Below are 25334 nucleotides of genomic sequence, written 5' to 3' on the forward strand. Positions count from 1 at the left end.
TTCCTAATCTAATTCCCTCAGCATCACCCGATTTAATTTGACTACATTCCATTATCCTCGTTTTGCTTTTGTTGATGTTCATCTTATATCCTCCTTTCAAGACACTGTCCATTTCGTTCAACTGCTCTTCCAAGTCCTTTGCTGTCTCTGACAGAATTACAATGTCATCGGCGAACCTCAAAGTTTTTACTTCTTCTCCATGAATTTTAATACCTACTCCGAATTTTTCTTTTGTTTCCTTTACTGCTTGCTCAATATACAGATTGAATAACATCGGGGAGAGGCTACAACCCTGTCTCACTCCTTTCCCAACCACTGCTTCCCTTTCATGCCCCTCGACTCTTATAACTGCCATCTGGTTTCTGTACAAATTGTAAATAGCCTTTCGCTCCCTGTATTTTACCCCTGCCACCTTCAGAATTTGAAAGAGAGTATTCCAATTAACGTTGTCAAAAGCTTTCTCTAAGTCTACAAATGCTAGAAACGTAGGTTTGCCTTTTCTTAATCTTTCTTCTAAGATAAGTCGTAAGGTTAGTATTGCCTCACGTGTTCCAACATTTCTACGGAATCCAAACCGATCTTCCCCGAGGTCCGCTTCTACCGGTTTTTCCATTCGTCTGTAAAGAATTCGCGTTAGTATTTTGCAGCTGTGACTTATTAAACTGATAGTTCGGTAATTTTCACATCTGTCAACACCTGCTTTCTTTGGGATTGGAATTATTATATTCTTCTTGAAGTCTGAGGGTATTTCGCCTGTCTCATACATCTTCCTCACCAGATGGTAGAGTTTTGTCATGAATGGCTCTCCCAAGACCATCAGTAGTTCTAATGGAATGTTGTCTACTCCCGGGGCCTTGTTTCGACTCAGGTCTTTCAGTGCTCTGTCAAACTCTTCACGCAGTATCTTATCTCCCATTTCATCTTCATCTACATCCTCATCCATTTCCATAATATTGTCCTCAAGTACATCGCCCTTGTATAAACCCTCTATATACTCCTTCCACCTTTCTGCCTTCGCTTCTTTGCTTAGAACTGTGTTTCCATCTGAGCTCTTGATATTCATACAAGTGGTTCTCTTCTCTCCAAAGGTCTCTTTAATTTTCCTGTAGGCAGTATCTATCTTACCCCTAGTGAGACAAGCCTCTACATCCTTACATTTGTCCTCTAGCCATCCCTGCTAGTTACATAGTATTGCATTGAAATGCTTCAAAGAAAAATGTCTTTTTGTTTCAGGTGCGTTGACCCATACACATCGTGTCGTTATTACAGTTTATATTCATCTGCTGCACAACAATTTTTCACAGGTTAGTGTCGTCGTGGTAAAGTTTTTTGATCACAGTAACATCGCTGTATAACAACGTGATTGATACATAAGCATGTCCATTTCCTATTTCCTTTATAGTCGTTGTGATGCAGTGCGTTGTGACAAAAAGCATTGTTTATTACAGATCAGACGTGACCCGTCGAGTAATTGGTCCATATGCAGTTCGTTTTCGATATTCCGTGGAAGCTTGGTTGCAGAACCTCGGACGGCACATAGCTGGCGTCGATCCTTGGAAAGTCCAGGTAAGTGTGTCCGTCACATTTCGAGAACATTCCATTCCCTGAAGTTCCAACCAAAATTCTTCCACTCGTCGTGTTGTTTTCTGGACAGGCACGGTGTGACCATTTGATCCAGTTAACATCTTGAAGTTAGATGCTGTAGTAATGTCACTACACAATGCACCAATTACGCACTTCACATTTTCAGTTTTTTTTTTTTTTTGCTAAATATAGCTCACCTAAATGTTCGTAGTTACTTATAAAAGAAATCGTTCATCGCGTTTACAAAGGTACCATGCATTATGAATGTCATTAACAGTTTCTTTCACATAGGTTTCTGCGTAGTTGCGGACTTAGTGATGTACGTTAATGTCCGTGAACAGTGGTTCACTACGCAATTTTTTTTTTAAGTTTTTCACATTTTGCCACTCGTTATCGTTCAAATTTTCACATAGTAACAGTTACATTATACATCAGTTCAAAAAAAAAAACATAAGTAATCATACATATACACGTCACATATTTTCTTAGCATAAACATAATACAGTTAAACATAACATGTTTACATCATCATTACATAGCTATAAATTATTACATTGTGTCACATTTGATTACATGAATTGCAGATATTTACGTCCTCTTTAACGGTTTTGCTGGGATTTTATCGATGTTTTTTGTGATGTCATCTGAAATTAAGATAGGTTAGACGCAACATTCATTACATCAGTAGGCAAGACCAGGCGTTTTCACTACTCAATAAATATTCAAAATAATAAGAGACGGAAAGCTGTTAGATTCCTCGCGTTTTGTGCGTGTGTGTATAGTGTCTGTGTGGCCTTGGCTTCTGGTAGATGCTTTTCTTGCTGAGAGATGTGCGTCTAATCTATTTCTCGAAGATCGCTTCACAGATGACGACTGTCGGTTCGTCAGGTGTCATACCAAGTCAGTGCTACCTACAGTCACAAATGTTCCGTGAAAAATTAATATATCATTCACTGCTACGTAATCATAAATTTTACTTTAATATTCAGTCTTCTCGGTGGTGCCGCGGCGTTGAAAGAAAAGTTCTTCTGTCTTCATCTGCGTCACTGGAACCGCTGAAATGAAAATTTCTATACTACTAATTATCTGTGTCGTAGCAAACAGAGTTTTGCGAGTTGCTTAGCAATGTTTTCATGGGTATGACTTTGACATTATTTAGCATGAAATACTCTAAGATCTCGGTGTGCGTATAGCCCAATAATTTTGTTAGTTCTAGGATGTTGTAACAGATACGCACCAGGATGCGGTATGTTAACAATTATATAAGGTCCTTCATAGAGCAGACGCCACTTAGCATTGCGTCGTTTGAGTGCTACAGATTTATGATAAGTACTAAGTAGTACAAGCATTCCTACCTTGAATTTTTGTTTTCTTTTTATTATGTTTGTGTGATGTTTGTTTCGTATCTGTGCGTGATGTGTCAGTGTAGTCAATACTTCTTTTATTTTCTGTTCAGGTGTGATTTCCTTGTCTGACAACTTAGGTAATGGTTCTATCCATTGATCGTTCTGTTTGCAATTGAACATGATCTCGTTAGGTGTGTAATTTGTATTGTAAATATTTAAGTTATTGCGTACATCTTCGAAAAGACAGGTAGGACACCCAATTAGTATGTTTTGATGAAATATAGGTCCTCATGAATCGGTTTAGTTCTCGGAAAAGTCTCTCAGTCGCGTTACATTGTAGACTAAACCTTGAAATAAATATACTTTTAATGTTATTGTCCTTCAAGAAATTTCTCCATTTGTACCCAGAGTAGTATGCTGCATTATCTGACAGAATTGCTTTAGGTTTCCCCACGTGCGTCAGGTAATCACTTGAGAATCTTCGTATTATAGCATTTGCAGTGGCGGATTTTAAAGCATAAAGTTTTACATGTTTAGAAAATATATCGTAAAAAGCTAAGATATATTTGACGCCTCCAGAGCTTGCTGGATGCGGTCCACTGATGTCAGTACACAGAACTTCCAGGGGTTTACTCAGTAAAATAGAATGTAAATCTGTTTTTGTGGATAAATTCTGAGGTTTTGATTTTTGACATATGACACATGTTTTCAGTTCCCTGTAAATTTTTCTTCTCATATTGCTAAAATAACAGTATGTGCTGAGCTTTGCCAAACGCTTTTTCGTCCCATAATGACCCCAGACTAATTGTGTCTGCCAAATCAAATTACGTTCAGACTCTTTGGGAATGCATACACACCAGTTAGTAGCATTTGGATGTCGGCGATAAAATAACACATCATTGTGTAACTTGTAATACTTAGTCAAAGGATGATTGTGTTTTTCTACCAGTAATGTTATTATCTTATACCAGTGAGGATCAGATTTTTGTAATTTAGCCATGTTTCTGCACATATCAATATAATATTGGTGATACTGCTTGTCTTGCATTAAGAGAATCCTGTAGTCATTTATATTTTCTAAGTCACTGTTGGTTTCATTCATACCTTGTGGAAGTCTAGACAAAGCGTCAGCAATGGTGTTGTCCTTACCTTTTATGTACTTAATTTCAAAAGAGTAGTTTTGAAGAGTAACTGCCCATCGTGATAGTCTAGGATGTACAAGTTTACAAGTTAACAAAAATGTCAGGGCCTGGTGATCGGTATAAATTACTGTATGTTTGCCAAATAAATAATAATTGAATTTCTTGAATGCCCAGACTATAGAAAGTGTTTCTAACTCAGTAGTGGAGTATGTACGCTCACATTCAGTTAGAGTACGACTTGCAAACCCAATAATTCTTATCTGTTCCTTTTCTTTATTCTTTACAACTTGAAATAAGCAACAGCCCAAGCCCGTACGTGAAGCGTCACAAGTCATACAAAAATCTAAATTGAAATCTGGATGGCTCAATATGTTTGCATTCACTAAAGCATGTTTAATTGTATTAAAGTCATTCTGGCACTGTTCTGACCAGATCCAAACTTGATTCTTTCTGAGTAGATTTAGCAGATGTTTACTGTTCAAAAGTGGTTGTGGTAAAAAACGTCTGAAAAATGAACAGAGCCCAAGGAATGATTTTAACTGCTTTTTTGTTCGAGGGCTAGGAAAGTTTCTGATAGCATCTAATTTACTGGGATCAGGACGTATGCCCTGTGAATTAATGATATGTCCTAAATATTTTATCTCACTGCAACCAAATTTTGATTTTCTAAGATTGGCTGTGACTCCAGCTTGTGCAAATTTTTCTAAAATTCTTTGAAGTGTGTCAACGTGTTCATTCCAAGACTGTGTAGCTATCAGTATATCATCTACATAGTGTGTGACTGTCTCAACTAAATCATCGCCAAGCACGGTATCCAGGGCTGTAATGAATACCCCAGAACTGACATTCAATCCGAAGGGTAGAACACAAAACTGATAGGTTCGCCCCCAGAACATAAATGCAGTATATTTCCGAGAATCAGGAGTGATACCTACTTGCCAAAATGAATTAGCGAGATCTATCGTGGAAAAATATTTTGCATCTAGAAATTTTTGTTATTGCTCTTCTAAATTTTCGGGTTTTGTGTGAGCCGGTAAAATTATTTCATTAATTGCTCGTGCGTCTAACACTAGCCTAATGCCACCATTTGATTTTTTGACAACAAGTAGAGGACTACAGTAAGGTGAGGTGGATGGTTCAATGACCTTCCAGTCTAACATTTGTTTTAATTCTTGCCACACAGCAGGTCGTTGAGATAACGGTACGTTATATGTCTTGTGGTAGAAGATCTTTTGAGGCTTAACTTCAATCTTGTACACATACGTGTTGGTAACACCTAATCGTTTGGTAAAAACTTGTAAATATTTGGATAACACTTCCTGTAGTTTTATACGTTCATGTACACTGAGAGCTGTAGCTTCATTTATCTTATGATCAAGCAATGTTTTCAAGTCCATTAGCTCTGTGTCAGATGAATGTGTTTGCATGTCTTGAATGTCATTGTCAAGTACTAACTGAACCTTGTACCCTGTACAGTGTTTGGCATGCTTTATAGTTCTCCTGTCCAAATCAATAATAATTACACTGCCTTTATCATTTAAAATACATTTACCTTTGGAGAAGTCTATAATGCAGTCCTTCTCGCTCATAATATCTATTCCTAATATGCAGTTTGTCACAAGGTTTTGTACAACCAGGAATGGCCATTGTATGGTTCCATTACCTATTTTAATGTTTACAAAAACTTGCTTTGTAACCCTACATGACTTATTACCTAGAGCAGTAGTTATTTTACAGTTTTGGACAGGAAACTCAGGCACAGGCTCCAATTCACACATCTTTTTATAGAAATTAAAAGACAAAACGCTCACAGCTGCACCTGTATCTAAGATAACAGTAGTTGGAATCCCACCTACTACACCAGTAGTAGAGGCTAAAACAATTTCATTTGTGTTTGAACGACATTGTGTACTGTCTTGCAGAAGTTCATTTGATATATTCTCATTGTGGTTATATCTTATAAATAAAACAGGTAGTTTTTGTTTAGAATTATTAGGTAAATCAATATTTTGTTGTTCAGTGGTGGTGTCAAATAACTGATTAACATTGAAGTCGCCCCCCAAGAATTCTTCAGCCACGACCCGGGGCATAGAAGTGACTGTTTCTAGTTTGTTGGATTAGCATTTGCATTAGGTACTGACACAGATTGAGGTTGTGTATCAGGTGTCATTTCTATTATATTCACATTCGGATATTGCCTGTTGTGATCTCCAAACTTTTGCGGTTGTTGTTGCTGTTGTGCATTATAACTCACCTGTCAGTCGTAAGGTATGCTCCAATTTTGTCCTGGTGGCTGTTGTGGTAAAGCAGTGTTTGAATGAAAGTACTGATCGCTACGAGTCCAGCCTTGATGCTGTCTTGGCTCGTAGTTATTATTTCTATTTCTGTTTGTGTTTTTGTTGTTACATTTGTATCCGTTGTTACCGTTGTTGTTATTACCGCGGTGCCTTTTGTATGGATTGCCGCATGAAGTGTTATTACTGTTGTAACTGTTGTTTGTATTGGAATACGCATGTTGATTTTGATTTCCGTATTGAGACGGCATGTGAGCTTGCTGTTTTTGCTGTACCGCGTATCCAACTGTGGGCGCGCCAGAATTGAGTTGGCAAGCCTGCATGTTTTGCATACCACTAGTACAGGGCTTAACAACTGGCCGGTTTTGAGCGCGAGTACTCGCGTCTGCTCAGGCACGTGCTCGCGAGCAGGTGCAAGGTCGTGGAGTAGGGAGGGAGGGGAGGGTGGGGAAATGCGCGCGCACGTTTGAATGTGATCTCGCGTTCGTAGCAGATTTAACTAGCCATCTGAATGCTTTGAACATTTTACTACAAGGTAAAGATCTGCTAATTACTCATTTCATAGATCGAATACGAGCTTTCAAAATGAAATTAACACATTGGGTGAGTCAGGAAACCTAGCTCATTTTCCTAAATTATCATCCATGCAAGATGTCACAAAGACTGTGAACGTTATTCACGTAGTTCAGTTAGTCAGCGCTTTCAAGATCTGACAGCACTAGACAGTGCTTTTGATCTGTTCTCTCCATATTCAGCGAATATTTAAGAAATTCGTCCTGAGCTGCAGCAAGAAATTATTGACCTGCAGTGTGACAGAGAATACAGAGACAACTTTCAGAACAAGAAAAACATTTTGGAATTCTACAGACACTTCCCTCAAGATAGATTTCCTCGTTTGCACAAACTGGCGACGACAATAATATCAATGTTCGGTTCTACGTATGTTTGTGAACAACTGTTCTCTGCAATGAAATGTAACAAGACGCGCCTGAGAAACGCATTGTCTGATCGAAATTTAAACTGCACGCTGAGCCTAAAATGCACAAGAACAATTACTCCGAACATAGACGCAATTGTAAAGGGCAAAAAGTACAAGATAACCGAGAATCCCACACTTCAGTGACACCTTTTATTGTGTAACAGTTCACAAATTAATGCAAAGCTAATAAACTTATGTGGCATGTGTACATTCTCCTTTATTTGTTTCATTTGTTGCAGTAATAATTTGTGAGTGATATCCCTGCAGGTGGCCGTGGATTTACATTGACTGGCGGCAGCTGTTGTGTGCCCCACGTGACTTTCCCCACTCTCCGCTCTGGTCCGGTAGTGGGGGTAGCGTGCTCGCGCTGCTCCGTGCTCGCGCCTTGCTGCTCACAGCTTGCTCCGCGAGCACGTATGTTGTGAAGCCCTGCACTAGTATAAACATTGTGGCTGTTGTTTTGCCGTGCGAAGCGCTGATCTTCTAGTAACATGTCAACCGAATCTAAAGCCGTTAAAAAATAATCTGGATCGTCATCCGGAATATGTAAGAGTTTTTCTTTAATGTTGAAAGGCAATTTGGCCTTCAATGCACGGAGCATATCACGTGTTGCGACTGGTTCGTCCAAAAAATGTCCCATGTTAAGGTATTTTTTAAAATATCTGCGTAAGTCATTAGACGTGACGTCATGTATTAACATGGGCTCTGACTGAGACTTTGAAATTTTTGTGGTGGACGGCCTATTGTCAAAATTTCCGTTAACACTTGCGTCAATATTTGATGAATCGTCACTACTGGTTGCTGTCGTAAAGTCATTTTCTAACATTTGTCTCTCGTCCGAGTCGGATTGCGTCTGAATAGTATGTCTTTGCTGTTCCATCTTTGCATATTGTTTTCTAGTTATGACCATGCCACACGTATGGTATGCTTCAAGAAAATAAAGTTTGACACTGGTTTTAAAATAAAATGCAGTTGAACATGAATCGCTCGTAGCAACAATGGCTGTTTGTTAGTTTAAAAATGTAAACTGAATATCGGATTATTCTTAATGGCTGTTGGCCATGTTACAACGTATCGTACAGAAGTCGGCCATATTGTACACTCGTGTATTGGCATTGTTGCAGAAGTTATTGTTTAAGGAAAAGCACTGAGAATGAAATTTATCACTGAAAACTGCTACGCGCGAAAGAAATAATACAGAATCTACTGAAGAGCTAATACACTGAATTACGCGCCTGGTCAAGCCTGCCAATGCAAAGATGCTGCGTCTTACCTTATTTTGCTGGAAGCTTCATTGCGTCTTCCCGCAAAATTTTAGAATTGGAAAATATCTTCAGATTTTTGTTATTTCTCATACATTCACGTCCAGGTCCAGAAAGTTGATTTTTCACATGAAACAAAGAGAACAATGTAACAAATGACAAAATAACGAGTCCGACACGCAGTCGCCAATATAAAATAAATAAAATAAAATAAAATATTAATATTAATTATGTATGATAGTGATTGGATATAATTAATATTTGCTTATCTGGAACGTGGACGTTTAATTATTCGGTATCAGACGCTTGACAATGGCTTTTTCGTAAATGTAATGTTATTCGTAGTTGACCGTGAAATAAGACTCAAATAATCGGACTTCGTGTTTAAATCGTTTCCAAAGACTGCTGCGGTAGGTGCGGACTCAAATCTAAATCTCAATATTAGAATAATTTGCCAGCCATGTCAATACGTCGTACAGAGGTGACTGTCTACTAAACATAAAAAGTTTACACAGTTAGTTAAATCAGATATATTCAACGAATAAGCCTACAGTTAAATAATTCTACTTACTTTCATAAATATAAATTCTTTACAGAATCGAGTGCCTAGTAAGATTGCAACTCGCAGTGTTCTTATATAACTTCAAATATGGCGGTGTGCCAGTCAATAAAATATACGTGCTTCCCGCTCCAGACCTACTTCTTCTTAATGAAACATAAGAGTATCGTAATTGTGTTTTGTTTTATCAGCGACACAGCGCTGCAGTTCTGTGCCATAGGCTTTATTTATTTGTCACAGATTAATTATTTAATTAAGATTTCGCGTTTCCGAGGAAACTCACGCACGGCATGCAAATGTGCCTTTATAAACCACCAGCTGTATAATGAAATTCCGACAGTGAAAATTTGCTGCGGACCGGGCCTCCAACCCTGATTTCCCGCTCATCGCGAGTGGTCGCCTCACCATTTGGCTATCCGTGCACTACTCAGGGGCAGACCAAAAATTCTGTATGTCGTGAGCCATGCATCTACAACCGGTACTCCTACATTCAATATGTGTATTCCCGTACAGGCCTAATTGTAATGTGACCGCTAGCGATGAGCGGCAAATCCAGGTTCGTGTCTCTCTCCGGCACAAATTTTCATTCTTGTCACTCCATTCTACAGCTGATGGTTGTCCATATTCGCAACTACGAAAGCATTTTATGTGTTTCATAAAGGATGTACTCACTGCAGCGCCTGTTGCTTCGGGCATGCCCGCATGTCCAAAGTCCATCGTAATTCAGAATAATACAGGCTCTGCAGTATCGTTTTAATAAATTTGTTCCCTTTTTGTTAGCTATCATATTGATCGAGGTCACTTTCTGATCCAATGGTTTTTTATTATTCTCTTCAATTAGCGCAAACATTTCATGAAAAAATTAATCTTTAGCTACACTAATTCCCTGTGTTTTGTACGTTTTTTACTATCGTAGTTGTTTGTAACATTTCGAGGCACACTTCCATTCCTCACTGTAAGTGTAGATAATTTTTTTTCGTTCATTGTTACACTATTTACTGCTGTCCGTTTCCCACACTTTGCCCGCATCTCGTGGTCGTGCGGTAGCGTTCTCGCTTCCCACGCCCGGGTTCCCGGGTTCGATTCCCGGCGGGGTTAGGGATTTTTCTCTGCCTCGTGATGGCTGGGTGTTGTGTGCTGTCCTTAGGTTAGTTAGGTTTAAGTAGTTCTAAGTTCTAGGGGACTGATGACCATAGATGTTAAGTCCCATAGTGCTCAGAGCCATTTTTCCCACACTTCGTTCGTTTTCCTTGCAGGCTTAATAAATGTATATCTTTATATAATTTATTACATCAACAGTAGAAATCTCGTGATCACTTCATCCACGCCTACAAGGGCGCCGATACTGATATGAATGTGTGTTGCGATACTTATCGACAAAGACTGGGTTGTCGAGCTCGCCAAGTTGCCACTTGTAATCTAAGCCCTGCGTCACGCTATCAAGCATTTCGAGTTCCTGAATTTCGCCATCCCTTGATCAAAAGAGCAAAACTCGGCCCCTGGCACTTAGCGGACCGGTATATAAGGTCGTACGGTCGCGCTACGGGGCATCTCCTCTCCAGACACCAACAGTCGAACATGATGAGGCAGGCCGTTCTGGTGCTGGCGCTCGCTGCCTGCGTGTTGGGTGAGTGGTTGTCGCTGTTGTACGATGCCAGCCCACGCAGCCATTCCTACAGCTTTTGCTGCTCTGTCTGTGTCCCGAGCTAATGTAGGGAAATCATGAAATAGCCGAAACAGTGTTTTTACGGTATAGGACCTCTACTTCCACAGCTTGTGTTTTCCACTTGAAGAACGTTTATACTTATTTGTGTTTATTCATGAGAGATGGGTGATGCCCACAGGTCACTGAGAGTGGATTTAATTCTGTTTCAGCGGCTGAGCTGCCAGTCCGCCGTATTCCACACAGCGGACCCCGCAGGAAGTTTGGGCTGCAGCACGGTCGCATCACCGGTGGCTCAGATGCCTCCCTAGGTAAGTCGCTCCTTCATGTCGTGACGCGTTCTCCATAACTACCAGCGAGCGATGTGGCGCACTTGGTGGCACACTGGACTCACCTCTACGTCCAGTTATTAAGACTTAGTCTTTCCGCAATTCCTCTGAATCCTTTCTGGAAAATGTTCCTTTGAAAAGGAACATCCGATTTACTTCCCCATTCTTGATAAATTCCGAGCCTGTGCTTCGTCTCTAATGATCTTAATGTGAATGAGGCAAACTCCAGTCTTATTTTCTTCCTTCTCCTAAAGTACCTGTCAGTCTTCTTATGTACTAAATCATCAGCCATCACCTCCAACACATGTTGTATACTTTTGCCCCTGGACAGTCACTCGCAATAAGCAGCTGTTTTTTTTTTTCGTCTGTCTTCTGAGTTGTCTGATCTGCTCCCTTATGACTTGCACCAACCCCCTCGTCTAAGTGTAGTTCTTACACATAATGTCCTAGCTTACATGTTGGATATATTCTAATCCCCGTTTCTCCCAATAGTTTTGGCCATAGAAGATATTTCGTGATGTCTTAACACACGTCATGTCACCGTGTCCCTTCTTCTAGTCATTGTTTTTCACATGCATCTTTCCTCATCATTTCTGTGGCGAACCTTCTCATTTCCCGTTCAGCCCAGTCCAGTCGGTTGAATGCAGTCTGCACTATAAGATGGGTTGACGTGCAGACGTGTACGTTGCAGGAAGGAGCTACCATGTTTGGACGTTCCCGTGATCACATGGTGAATGGAGTTGCTCGATCTGTTGGTGTATCAGTGCGGACTGTCCTGAGTGTCTACAAGGAATGCGCATTACTATCAGTCACGTAACATGGCGTAACAACAGTGTCAGGTAAAAGATTATAACCCACACGCAGAAGAGACAAGGTCGCGACTTGTCAATAACAATCTGTTTCATACCCAACAGGAATAAATTGCTGCTGTCAGTGAATGTAGGCTCATCTCAACTAGATTCGGAAAAAAAAGGAGGCTACACGCAATGCATATTCTGAGTCGGCTACTCCACGAATGGTGGCACATAAAATTGTACATCTTGACTCGGCAGTAGCTGACTGGAACCGTGTAGTGTGTGTGATTCGAGGAGATGTGATTTTGCGCGTTTTCAAATGATGCAAAGCATCGAGTGCAGCAACAACCCATTGAGGAATGACAGGGCGGGGTGTCAAGAATGTAGTTTAGCCCGAGGTGTCCTGTGCAACTTTTGGGATACATTTCGTATTTTGTCTTTGGCCACTCACCTAGGTTACAGCGAACGTAAACGGAGATGTTTGTTTCGACATACTTGGTAACAAAGGGTTGCCTTTTCTCGTACATCTTCCTGTTGAGTATCTTGTGTACACTCGATACTCTTGAAAAGACGGCAATCGCATTCACAGGGGTGCACACATACGTTCCTGGCGAACACTCCGGGTTTAAATCAGACCTCGAATGAATCTGTTCACTATTTAATTGCTTCAGCTACATGTTGCAAATGTGAAGAAACTTCGGGATTCCTTTCCTAGCCTAACCGAGGTAATTATCGAGGCTAGAGCCCGTGTTACATGACATAACGTGAAGACTCCTGATGGTGATAAAGTTTTTGTCCGTTGTTCTTATATTACATTGCTAGACACTAGTCTCCTGTATGACTCAGTTTTCAATATATAAGCATCAATGTTGACTGTTGATGACACCAAATAATTAGCTCTACAATTTTTCTTTCTATCGTGAGAATATACCTCCACCTGTGCTTTACCGGCGAGAAAGCTTTTGTGGATATTGCTGTTATATTTTCAGTCCGAAACTGGTTCAAATGGCTCTAAGCACTTGGGACTTAAAATCTGAGGTCATCAGTGCCCTACACTTAGAACTACGTAAACCTAACTAAAATAAGGATATCACAGACATCCACGCCCGAGGCAGGATTCGAACCTGCGAGTGAAGCAGCAGCGCGGTTCCGGACTGAAGCGCCTAGAACCGCTCGGCCACAGCGGCCGGCTCTTCAGTCAGAAACCTAGTTTGATGCAGCTCTCCATGCTACTGTATCCTGTGCAAGCATTCACCTCCGAATAACTACTGCAACCTACATCCTTTTGAATATGCTGAATATCTCTTAGTTTCCCTTAACATTTTTATCCTTCTCCTCCCCTCCCCCCCCCCCCCTCCCAGCACACACACTCAAACTTCCCTCCAATACTAAATCGATGATTCCTTGTTGATATCTCAGAATGTGCCCTATTGACCGATCCCTTGTTTTATTCAGATTGTGCGACTTGTTTCTCCAGTTCTGTTCAGTATCTCCATATCATTTACGCGATCTACTCATCTAATCTTCAACATTGTGCTATAGCGCCACATTTCAAAAGCCTCTATTCTCTTCTCGTCTAAACTGTTTATGTCTGCACTTCAGAAAAATACCTTCTGGAAATACTTCTTAACAAACAAATCTATATTCGATAGAAATTAACTTTTTTGTTTAGAAATTCTTTCCTTGCTATTGCTAGTCTACATTTCATATACTCTCTACTAAGGCCTTCTTCAGTTATATTGCTGCCCAAACAGCAAATCCCATCTACTACTTTTAGTGTCTTGTTTCCTAACGTAAATCTTTCAGCATCACCTAATTTAATTCGACTACATTCCATTAACTTTGCCTTGTTTTTGTGGTGGTCATATTGTATTCTCCTTTCAAGACACTGTCAATTCCGTTCAACTGCTCCAAGTCCTTTGTTGTCTCTGACAGAATGACGATTTCATAGGAAGACAACAAACTTTTTATTTCTTCCCCCTGAACTTTAATCCCTTTTCGAAATTTTCCTTCGGTTTCTTCCACTGCTTGCTCAATGTACAGATTGAGTAACACCAGGGATAGACTACAGCCCTATCTCACTACCTTCTCTATCATTGCTTCCATTTTATGCCTGTTGATTCTTAGAACTGCCGTCTGGTTTATTACAAGTTGTAAGTAGCCTTCACTCACAGTGTTTTATCCCTGCCACCTTCAGAATTTCAAATAGGGTATTCCAGTTAACATCTCCAAATGTTTTCTCCACGTATATAAATGATATAAACGTTGGTTTCCCCTCTCCTTAACCTATCTTCTAAGAAAAGTCGTAGGTTCAGAATTGCTTCGCGTGTTCCTACATTTATATACTTCAGTCTTTGCTAAGGAAGTACTGATCACCATGACATTCATAGTATCAAATATAATCACATACGGTCAAACTTGTATCTCCCTTGGGAGCTGCGCTCGTACAGAAACAGTATATCATGCTTACCAGTACATACTTTACTTAGTTGACTCTGACTTCCCTAGCTCGGAAAGTACACTTTTATCAGAACCAGTATCTTATTTACAGTGCTAGGTTGCCTACACTAGACATTCGGTTATAGACAGTTACATGTTACAATTATCTATCTCGTTTTTAAATGAAATTACATTTAATTTTTAATATATACCTGTCAGGAGAGAAAACAGACATCATACAGAAGAAAAGATCCACAAGCATTCGGCCTGCATGCTGGTGATGGTTGATATGGTTGGGAGCAGGATACAGGGGCTGCTGGAGTGGAAGGCTGAGCAATAAATTGAGGATAGAATATAAAATTTCATTTATTACGCAACAAAATTCATGCAAGGTACTGGTAACAACATATTGACATATAACTTGTTCAATTTAAATGTACATCAGCTGATTTAACATGAATCATCAAAAAGTTATCTGACATCAAACAATCTGCAAATATGAGAATTAAACCTTTCACTGTATTTAAGCCTTACATAACCTAATGGGTACAATGGCTTACAGGAAATAATATCACAGACTTATAGCAATATGTGCCCACTACAGCACTGTCTTACGTGACCTTGTGTGCCACAATGATTCACAGAACCAACTCATATAGTTAAATGGTAAATATTACCCACAATGACACTTGCGTTATAATCTTACGTAGCACACCGATTTACCAAGACAATGCAATTAATGCCAAGTACAATCTGGTCCAGAATAACGAGTGCCGTACCACTGATTAAACTACTCAGAATCAGTAATGAACTGTTTTACAAGGCAAGCGCACTCAGTTCAGACAAGTTAACAAAACAGTGCCTCCACTTGAATTTTACCACAGAAATCCATCAATAGTCGTAGGCCAGAGTGATACGAAAAGGACTGATAACAAGTTACCGCACTGTTGGCGGTTGGCATTAAAACCCTGGCGTGCGATCGATGTGTGGGCCAGAAACGCCGTTGCAACAGGAGCCGGTAACAACAGTACCCACAGAACTCTTTCTAAAACCACACCGTGAAATGACGTCAGAGGGGTTTCCAAATCAGTTTAACACTCAACAGTAGTGAGTAAGAGAAAAGGATAAAAAAAACACACACGCACTTACAATTAGCCTTAAATTATTCCTAGCTGTGGTTAAGATTGAATTAATTTTAATCCAAAAGGTAAACAGTAGTGTCACAGTAGAGTTAAACTTTACTTGACTCGCGTGACAATTTGGGCGTCCCTTACCTGACATAAGTTCAGTAACAAACTGAAATGCAATTTAAAGACACTTAAGTAAGGGTATTGTGAAACACTTCATCAATAATTTAAGCAAACACGCCCACACAGGCGCACCAGCTCATACGTAAATCAACCAGGGCACAAGTGAGTATTTCGACACGCGACGTGGGAACACTGACTGCTCAGCAGCGCGAGCCAGAATACGACTGAAAGAAGTCTCCCTGTAGCTCCACCAGAAGAAGATGCACCAAACTAACAGCTCACCTTTAACAACATTAATCCAAATGCCGCTAATAAGGTAATGGCCAGAATAACACTAGCCCGTAGCCACAGCGTGAGGAAGGTTGAACTCGTAAACAGAACGAACGACTGCGAGTCACTGCAGCACCTCCAGTTCCGCTGCTCGGCCGGCCCCAATGCAACTGCCACACTCACACCACTTGCCGGCGCGACTTCCGCGATCTTCCGGCGTTGCTCCGCCTAGGCCCGCTCGTCTCTCTCTCTCTCTCTCTCTCTCTCCCTCCCGAGACTTCCTTTCGGCTTCCCGCACCAACCCGCGCGGGGGCACCAACCCGCGCACCGCAAAGCGAATCGAAAGAGATCGAACACACTACACCGAAACAATCAAATCGCAGGAGCACACGGCACACTCTTATTGCCGGTATTGGGGATTGTTGACGTTGCTTGCTGGTACTGGTAGACCCTGTACTTTGCGAAGAGTGCGGCAACAGCAGGAGCTGAGCCGGCGTTCTGTGTGTGCAGGCCAGTTCCCGTACCAGGTGTCGCTGCAGTGGGTGCAGCTGGGGCTGGCGTCCCACACGTGTGGCGGCTCCATCGTGAGCGCCAGCGCCGTCGTCACCGCAGGCCACTGCGCCGACCCCGCCTTCATCGGACACTACGAGGTGAGTACGAGGCTGCCTCACGTTTATCAAAACGGAAGGCAGTAATTAATGTAGTTAAATAACTGCAGCTCATCTCAATATATTGTACTGCTGCGATGAAGGAAGTTAGAACATACCCTGAGGTGACGAAGGCCATAGGATAGCTCCTCAGGGCAGGCGTACTGCCGCAACTGGACGTGGCATGAGCTCAACAAGTCGCTGCAAGTCCCTGCAGAAACACTGACCAAGTATAGCAATCCATAGAGGCGAAAGTGTTGCGGTGCACGACTTTGTGCACGAACTGACCTCTCGCTTATGTCCCATAGATATTCTCAGGGATTCATGTCGGGCAATACGGGTTGCCGAATTATTCGCGCCAACTGTCCAAAGTGTTCTTCAAACCAATCACGAACATCTGTGGCCGAGTGACACGGCGTATCTTTGTTTGGGAAGATGAAATCCATGAATGGCTCCAAGTGATCTCCAAGTAACCGAATTTCATAATCATTTCCCATAGTGATCGGCTGAGTTGGATTAGAGAACCCAGTCCATTCCATGTAAACACAACTCCATTATGGAGCCACCACCAGTTTGTCCACCAGTTTATTAACAACTTGGGTCCGTGGCCTCGTGGATCTGTGCCACACTCGAAATCTACCAGTATCTCTTACCAACTGAAATCGGAACTCATTGCCCTGGCTATGGTTTTCCGCTCGTGTGGGCTCATCCATCCAGGAGAGGCGCTGTGGGGGATGCCATGCTGTTAGAAAAAGCACTTAAATGAGGCGTATCTTGCCACAGACCGTAAATGCCAAGTTTTGCCGCTCTGTCTGCGGCGCGGCACGTTACTTTTTACCGCCCTGCCAGTGTCCAGCAATGTTCTTTAGTCTAGTTAAAAGCTGTAGTAGAAAATACTAGACCACTACTGTCTACTGCAGGTCATAAACATACATAGAATTGATTGGCGACTCCATGGAGTGTCCTGTGCACCACGACCAGATAATGGATATACTTAGAAGGAGAGACAGCCAGCATTGGTCGTATTTTTTTGTTTTATTAACCGCAAATTCGATTTTCGGTCACTTAGTGACCATCCTCAGTGCTAGAAGTTAAAAATTTTCACATAACGATCAGAGAGTATAAAACAGAAAATCACAACTACATCTGCATATGAACATAACAGTTGGTAGGGACATACCTGAAATATACAATTTAAATTGGTAGGCACTGATGTCAACAAGCTTAGAGCGATCACATAAACTGAGGCCGCTGTTTACATGCACTTGTTCAGCAGACCTCGGTGTGACAGGGCTTGGAACGCCCTCTATGTGACATGTGTCACGTGAAGACTTAATATTACTGGTTTTGCGAGATATTAACACTAAATAACTCTTGTGCATTTGTGAATCATGAAGTAATTCAAATTTAAAATGTACGTAAAACACATAGCAGACGAAGGGGGAAGGAAACATCTAAAATACATTGGCGTATTGTTTTTAAAAAACACACTTATAAAACGTAAAACAGATCGATAATAAGTTGTCAGAGTGCAGGACAGGCAAAAGAGAAAAAGACAATAAAAAAGAATAATATATGAATAACATGAAATGAGGTATAACACAGGTTTTTAAAAAAACATAATACCCACCATCTGGCGTGGGAAGTGGGAAGTACAACGTTCGTGATTTACGTAAAATGTCACGTTAAGACTAAGGAGTCAAATATATAAAAAATAGCAATAGTACGAAACTGCCATTACATAATAATTAAAATGCCGTGAAACACAATGTTCATTACAAAAAAGTTTGTAGGTGTGGATAAACAATTTTGTTATCATATCTAACCGACATGCTGATGTACGTCTCGTTTGTCCCTTTGGACAAGCTAGCATTGTTATAACAGTGGTTATAGGCTTCCGCATAAGCACTGGGTCAGAACTCATACGTACGTTCACAGGTTGATAAAACAGTAATAAAATTGCCAAGCAACTGGTTTTAAATATGAATAAAATAATTTGATTTTACATAGCTTATATTAGTAGTGGGACCTATATGAAATAAAAGCAGACTTAAGAAGTACCTATAATTCTAATTGTGTTATTGAAATAAATTTAAGGTGCTAACAAGTAGTATGCATCAAACATCGAAAAACCATCATGAGGAAGGACAAGTAATAGTGCCACTTATATCAGAAATATACATCGTACTTTAGAGAAATTAAACATAGGCTATGCACGATATCCAGCACTTATTGAAACAGAAAAGGAATTGTTAACATACATTAAAAATAATTACGTCAAGTGATAACCGGTTCATATTACTTTGTGTCAACGCCTAAGAGATGTCGACTGTAGTAAAATTATGTTCAGTAGGCGTGCATAAGTTCTGAAAATTACGGGACAAAAGGGAGCATACTTTTTAAAAACCGAAATTAGTGATGTTATTAGAACAAACCAAAACATGTGTGTCTGTGTGTTGAGATAGTTGGAATAGCGGCCATTGTAAGTGTTCTCGTAGCAACTATGACTGAGGCGTTGTATATAAGGGATAACAAGCAACTGACTAAGAATGGCTAATTGTGATAATTGGAACAAGTTGTTGACTATTTTCATAGGAAATCTGAGAAGCATTCCCAAAAATGTGTGCTTCTCGATATCGTTTGCTCGTTAAGTAACGCGATATCTGGAGATTTATGATGGCAAAAGATCTCCATCTCTTCCATAAGGTCGAGAAAGCGTCCTTTTTTACCCTTGTACAACAACTTCAATTGCGATGTCAAATCTGGAGTTGTATGACCAGTAGCTACAAGATGGGCTGCGAAATTCGATTTTTCCGCAATATCTTTCCTCTCAAGTGCAACGTGCTCACGGAACCTTGTTTCTAATTTTCTTCCGGTTTGCCCTATGTAACCTGCATTACACGTGGCACACATAAGTTTGTAAACACCTGATTCATGTAAGACATTGCGTACATGAATGTTATTCCTTAAAAGCACGCCTAAATATTCCTCTTCTTGAATACTCTGGCAATTTTATTGCTAATGGGACCATAGAAAGGCAAAGTGATATATTTTTGATTTTTAGTTTCGCTTGTCTCATTCTGACTTAAATTATCTTTACTATATTTTTTGGATACCATCTCATAAATGTCCATGACGTATTTCAACGGGTAATTATTATTTCTTGCAATTTGTTTGAATATGTTTAACTCTTTCTCATGGTTTTCATTAGATAATGGTAATCGGAACATACGATGAAATGCAAAATGGAAAAACGATTTTTTGTGTTGGTCAGGGTGTTGCGAACCATAATCTAAGATGATATCTGTGAATGTTGATTTTCTGTAAATGTCAAATGTATGTTTTCCATTTTCCCTACTAACGGTTAGGTCTAAAAAATTAATGACTCCATTCTGTTCTTTTTCAACTGTGAAAGTAATTTTGTTGTGTAAACCATTAAATGTACTGACGACTTCGTTAATATCAAATTGACTGCCATTAATTAGCAATAGCGTGTCTTCCGGTAAACGGGATGTGGCTAGCTACTGAAATAAAAGTTTTAACGTGGCAATGTAAATTTTCGGGTGTATTTTTTACGATAAAGATCACAGTTAAAACTGGCAAGTCTGTACTAAGTGGCAACACACCGTAAAGTTCACATGCACACCACAATCACACGCGTAGCCAGTTTATGGTATTTACACCCGTTACCGAAGTTAACAGAGTTCACCGGATCGTTTAGTTATGAGACTGCTCGCTCAAATGTTGTGCACTCTGCTCTACACGTAATATCTGTTCCAGTCTTAGTTCGCACAACACGCCACGCGGCTTTAACTAACAGTCAAAAGCAATAATTTTGATATTCCGTCCGAAATTCCACACGACTTCCACCATACCGTTCACTTAAATACACTTTGTACTACTTCGCGAACTCGTAATTAGCATTTTTCCGCGATTTTACAGCACTTTCGTCGGAGCTGCTTTTTATTAGATCTTACTAGTCCGAACTCTCAGCCCCGGCCCGACTAGATCACACCAAAGGCTTTGTTCCCAGCATAGATTGGCGCGAGCCTGCATTTTTCTGATTAGCTGATATCACAAACAGCAAATCAGGTTGCAGAATTATCCCGCGCGAACCCGCGCTTCACTTCAATGACCAATCATAGTAAAACATTTCTTTCTATGGCAATTGCTAAATAAATAATTTAGAAAAGTATCAAATACTCCTTCTGAAATTACCGATTAATTTGTGTTCTACTCACGATTTATTAGTACCATAAACTGACTGCACATTTAATTATAGTAAATCCCCTGAATAGTTTAACTGGTACTTCGTGAATAAACAAAACAATTTTCATTTACTTCTGTTCTTCTTCACTCATACAGCACTCACATTCGTAATTACTACACATATAAAACAATTATTATTATGCAAATACATTAAATATTAATCAAAGATAACTTTACAACATTGTTTTGACTACGACTGCTAGCACTGTCCGTCAACTGCTGACCTCTGCCGCCTACTAGTACAACTACGTGCAGCTCTGTAACTCAGGTCCAAGTCAGCTGGTGACATCTGTCGATGACTCATACCTATAACGATATCGTCCTAACAAGTGACAGGAGCAATGCGAAGGCGCTACGCCTCATGTCGTAACGGATGCGTTCGTCGTGCGTCCCACATTGATTTCTGCGGTTATTTCACGCCGTGCTGCTTGTCTGCTAGCACTACAACTCTCCGCTGTTCTCGGTCGTTACTGAAGGTCGTCGGCCGCTCCCTTGTCCCTGGTGAGACGTAAAGTTAGAACTTTGGTATTCTGGGCACACTCTTGACCCTGTGTATCTTGGAATATTGAATTTCCCAAGTGGAACATCCCATGCGTCTAACTCCAACTACGATTACACGTTCAAAATCTTTTAATTCTCGTCGTGCGGCCATAATCATGTCGGAAACCTTTCCACATGGATCACACGAGTTCAAATCAGACGATGTAGGCGATAGTACATCCATCTACATATGTGCATATCGGTATCCTCTGGCGTCTGTTACCTCAGTGGCAACTGTTGGAATCATTTTCGTATGGGCTATTGGGAATGGATAAGCTGGCCTTAGGTTTTTGGTACAGAACAGATTTTACGGCCTCATATTAAGCAACACAGTATATTCAAATTATCTTTTGAATTGTCCGTGTGAGTCATCATATGAGTAAGAGCACTTACAGTGTGGTTAAGTCATCTGTCTGTTACGTCGAGCAGTTGCGTATAGTTCCTGAAAGGGTAGATATGTATTAGATAGTATAACTCTAGTCTTCTAGTATGTTCAAATACAATGACAGCTAACACTGTGCGAAGAAACGGAAATAACTCTCTGTGACTGCGTTGCCTTCTGACGTGTGTTTCAGGCCGTGGCTGGTATCAACTCCCTGAACTCCAACGGCCAGAGGGTGCAAGTATCCCAGCAGGTAGTGCACCCAGACTACGCGGAAGTTGAGTAAGTGTCACAGACAAATTCTATATTAAGCGTGGTGTGAACCTGTCTGGGATGAATAAGTTATAGCCTGTTAGTCTTGGCGGTGCTGTTCTTAAGAATGTGACTAAGAGTTATAATAATGGGTTGGTCCTGATTACTCAGAGGTATCCTCGTGTGGAGTTTGCAAACGGTTTCATTCTTCCGTGGAGTTTTTATCCTCCAGTACCGACTGCGAGATCCCTGTTACTTAGACTTATAACAATCGTTAATGATAATTAGGGTGGAGATTGTCGCTCAGTCTTTGAACAAACAGGACTCAGTTTGTGGTACTCTGTCTGACTATACGTTACATACAAATACGACTTACGTACTCATATGTACAAGAATGGTTTTTCAAACTGACGATGGATGTTAAATTTAATTTTTCGATTGTTCTACAGTAATGTCGCCATCAACGACATCGCCGTCTTCCTACTGCAGTCCAGCTTTTCTCTGAGCGGCAACGTACAGGCCATCTCGCTGCCCACCGCTGGATCCGTCCCCAGTGGTAAGTCAATCACCTCTTTCGGCATGATGGCTATTTAAAAAAAATAATTGTGGCCGCTAGAAATTCGCGATTATTTTACTCGTTTTATGGTTACTTCTTCTGATGAATTTGAAACCATCAACAGGAATCAGAATTTTTCGTCCTCTTTGCTAAAGCTGATTAAACTAAACGGAAACCCGTCATGCGATCACGTAGCGCACTACAGGAGGGTTTACGGCTAGATCTTCTTTTTTACAGCTGGTTCGACGGCGACTCTGTCCGGCTGGGGCAGCGTCAGCACGGGTATCATACCCAACTACCCCGACATCCTGCAGTGGGTCGACGTCAGCATCATCGGCAACACCCAGTGCGCGCTGCTGCTGGGCAACAGCCCGCTCAACGATGAGAACATCTGCACCGGCCCCGTCAACGACGGCATCTCCGCCTGCTCGGTACGTAGCTGACCACTGCAAGCCACATGAGCCGTGGTGAGCTAAGCGTGTTAACCCTTTCGCGGCTGCTAGGGCAGTCCAGCCTGCGCGTCCGAATGAAGGGTCCGCGCCCCTCCGGCGTGCGGCTGCCAGCCTCACGATCTCTGCAAGGTGTATCCACTGGAGGCTAACCACTCGTTGCAGCGCTCTAGAAACACGCTCCAATAACATTCTTTGTAAAATCGATATCACATGGTAGTCACAATGGTTGCAATATTTGGTAACCACGAAAGAGAATATCATATATAATCCAAGCATTCTGTTATAAATTTATACCGGCCTGAGAACAAGTAAGATTAGAAAAGTGATAGTAACATTTTTATTTGTGGTTGGAAATTTTTGTAACTTGAGATTTACATTAGCAGTATACGTGCCTGTAATCTATTATTGCAATATTTTTTGAAACATCAGATACGTGAGTTGCATAGGATATTTTATGCCGTGTCACGTTATATCTGTTTCTATCATGTGTGCTTTGTAGATTTGGCGATCAAATTACAGTTATTTGGCCGAGCATGCCGTTTTCTGTTCCACGCTCCCGAGAGTGTACGTATTTTGGTGCACTGTTGGATGTTAGTAACATCTGATACGTCAGTTCATTAGGATAATTCATGCTCTTCAGATTATATATATCTGTGTAACTTTTCTTTAGTACGTTAGGAAATCAAATTGTACGTGTTCGATGGACTCGTATGCAGAAAGGAAACATGAGCAGGTTAAAGCTGTAGCGCTTTCCGACATAGCAAAGAAATGCTGTTAAAAACCGTGTTGGCATGAATGCTGGAATGGGGTCAACAGGAGTCGCCAATCTGTTGAGTATGTTTACCTTCTCCTGCACCGAACCGTCAGGCCTTTCTGCCTGCTGGGCGTAAGTGAATGGCCTTAGCGATCAGTCCGCCAGGCCTACATACACGCCCATATCTGCCTTAGCAGGTGCCATATTAATAAGATGGTTGTGTTCACTATTTCGTCACCATACGCTGGAGTTTCAACAAGGGACTTCTTTGTGATATACGGTCTGGTAATTCTGGGTGAAACGAGTGATCAGCCTGAGAGCTGCCTTACAGACCACCTGAAATACTGAAGTTTCATTGTCTCCGCTATATATGAATGTTCGGAGATAAATAAATGTGGAACAACTAATAATAAAGAAGTTAGCAGTTATTGTAGAGCGCAGTGTGTGTCGTAGAACGAGACTGGGTGTGCTGACCACGTGGCTTGGTTTTCTGCAGGGAGACTCCGGCGGACCGCTGGCCCAGGACGGAGCCCTCATCGGAGTCGTGTCTTGGGGCATCGTGCCCTGCGGCTCTGCTGGAGCGCCTTCCGTCTTCACCAGGGTATCCGCTTTCTTGGACTTTGTCAACCAGTACGCCTGAATACGTCGTGCTGCAATTGTAATCTGATCTGAGACTCGAGTAATAAAAACACTCTAAAAATTTATCTGCGTTCTTCGTTATTGTGTGCCGTTTAATCCCCAATTCTCCTACGTTGTTGGGTGAACAGGGAAACACATCCGGTTTCAGAATGAAACCACATACTTCACTTTTATGTTAACTGCAAAATTGTATTACAATATCTTCTGCTGACGTTTTCTTCCTGTCTCCATTAGTTTCAATTCACACCGCAAAACAAGTTTGGCATTACTCATTGACTCATCTAAAACATATTTCTTATATGCACTAATGGAGGGGAACGCAGCCAGCAACAAAAACCTTTACAAAAGCTTTATTGTATTGCCACGAGAGGTTTCTGGTATATATACCCATTTTCAAACGGCTACATATGTTTCCTGCTGCTGTAGCTGAACAGACGTTCTTCGGCAGGGCAGGAGCGGATGACGGGCTGCTCACCAACGTAATGGTCTAGTAACACAAGGTTAGCCAGCCACAAACGGTTACGGTAATAAAATAAAACTTCGTTAAAAGCTGTCTGTTCTCCATTAACAGTGCTTAATTCAATAGAGAATAGAGATCAACACAAACATCATTTCCGCTCTTTTTATTGCTCATGAAAACCACACATTGCATGTTGTATCACCATATAGCGTGACCTTCAGAGGTGGTAGTCGAGGTTGCTGTACACATCGGTACCTTTAATACCCAGTAGCACGTCCTCTTGCATTGATGCATGCCTGCATTCGCCGTGGCATACTATCCACAAGTACATCAACGCGCTGTTGGTCAAGACTGTCCCAATCCTCAACGGCGATTCGGTGTAGACCCTTCAGAGTGGTTGGTGGATCACGTCGTCCATAAACAGCTCTTTTCAATCTATCCCAGGCATAGCCAGAATGAGATTTTCACTCTG

At 41.1% G+C, this 25334-nt stretch overlaps 1 protein-coding gene across 7 annotated transcripts in view; it reads left to right on the forward strand.

The window, feature by feature from the left end:
* LOC126199559 (trypsin alpha-3-like) overlaps positions 1 to 25334 on the forward strand; it is a 225488-nt gene that overhangs the window by 105717 nt on the left and 94437 nt on the right. The window contains exons 4-7 of one of the 7 annotated variants that reach the window (XM_049936507.1): positions 21943 to 22031; positions 22451 to 22557; positions 22795 to 22988; positions 24260 to 24467. In XM_049936507.1, coding sequence (XP_049792464.1) covers positions 21943 to 22031; positions 22451 to 22557; positions 22795 to 22988; positions 24260 to 24403 — 534 coding nt within the window. In that variant the 3' untranslated portion in view covers positions 24404 to 24467. Of the gene's footprint in view, positions 1 to 10649; positions 10794 to 11041; positions 11141 to 16421; positions 16562 to 21942; positions 22032 to 22450; positions 22558 to 22794; positions 22989 to 24259; positions 24468 to 25334 lie in introns of those variants that run through there. The other 6 variants (XM_049936499.1, XM_049936519.1, XM_049936491.1 and 3 more) reach the window with 6 other exon arrangements.

Source organism: Schistocerca nitens, chromosome 1, assembly GCF_023898315.1.
Source record: "Schistocerca nitens isolate TAMUIC-IGC-003100 chromosome 1, iqSchNite1.1, whole genome shotgun sequence".
In the NCBI taxonomy this organism is placed as follows: Eukaryota; Metazoa; Arthropoda; class Insecta; order Orthoptera; family Acrididae; genus Schistocerca; species Schistocerca nitens.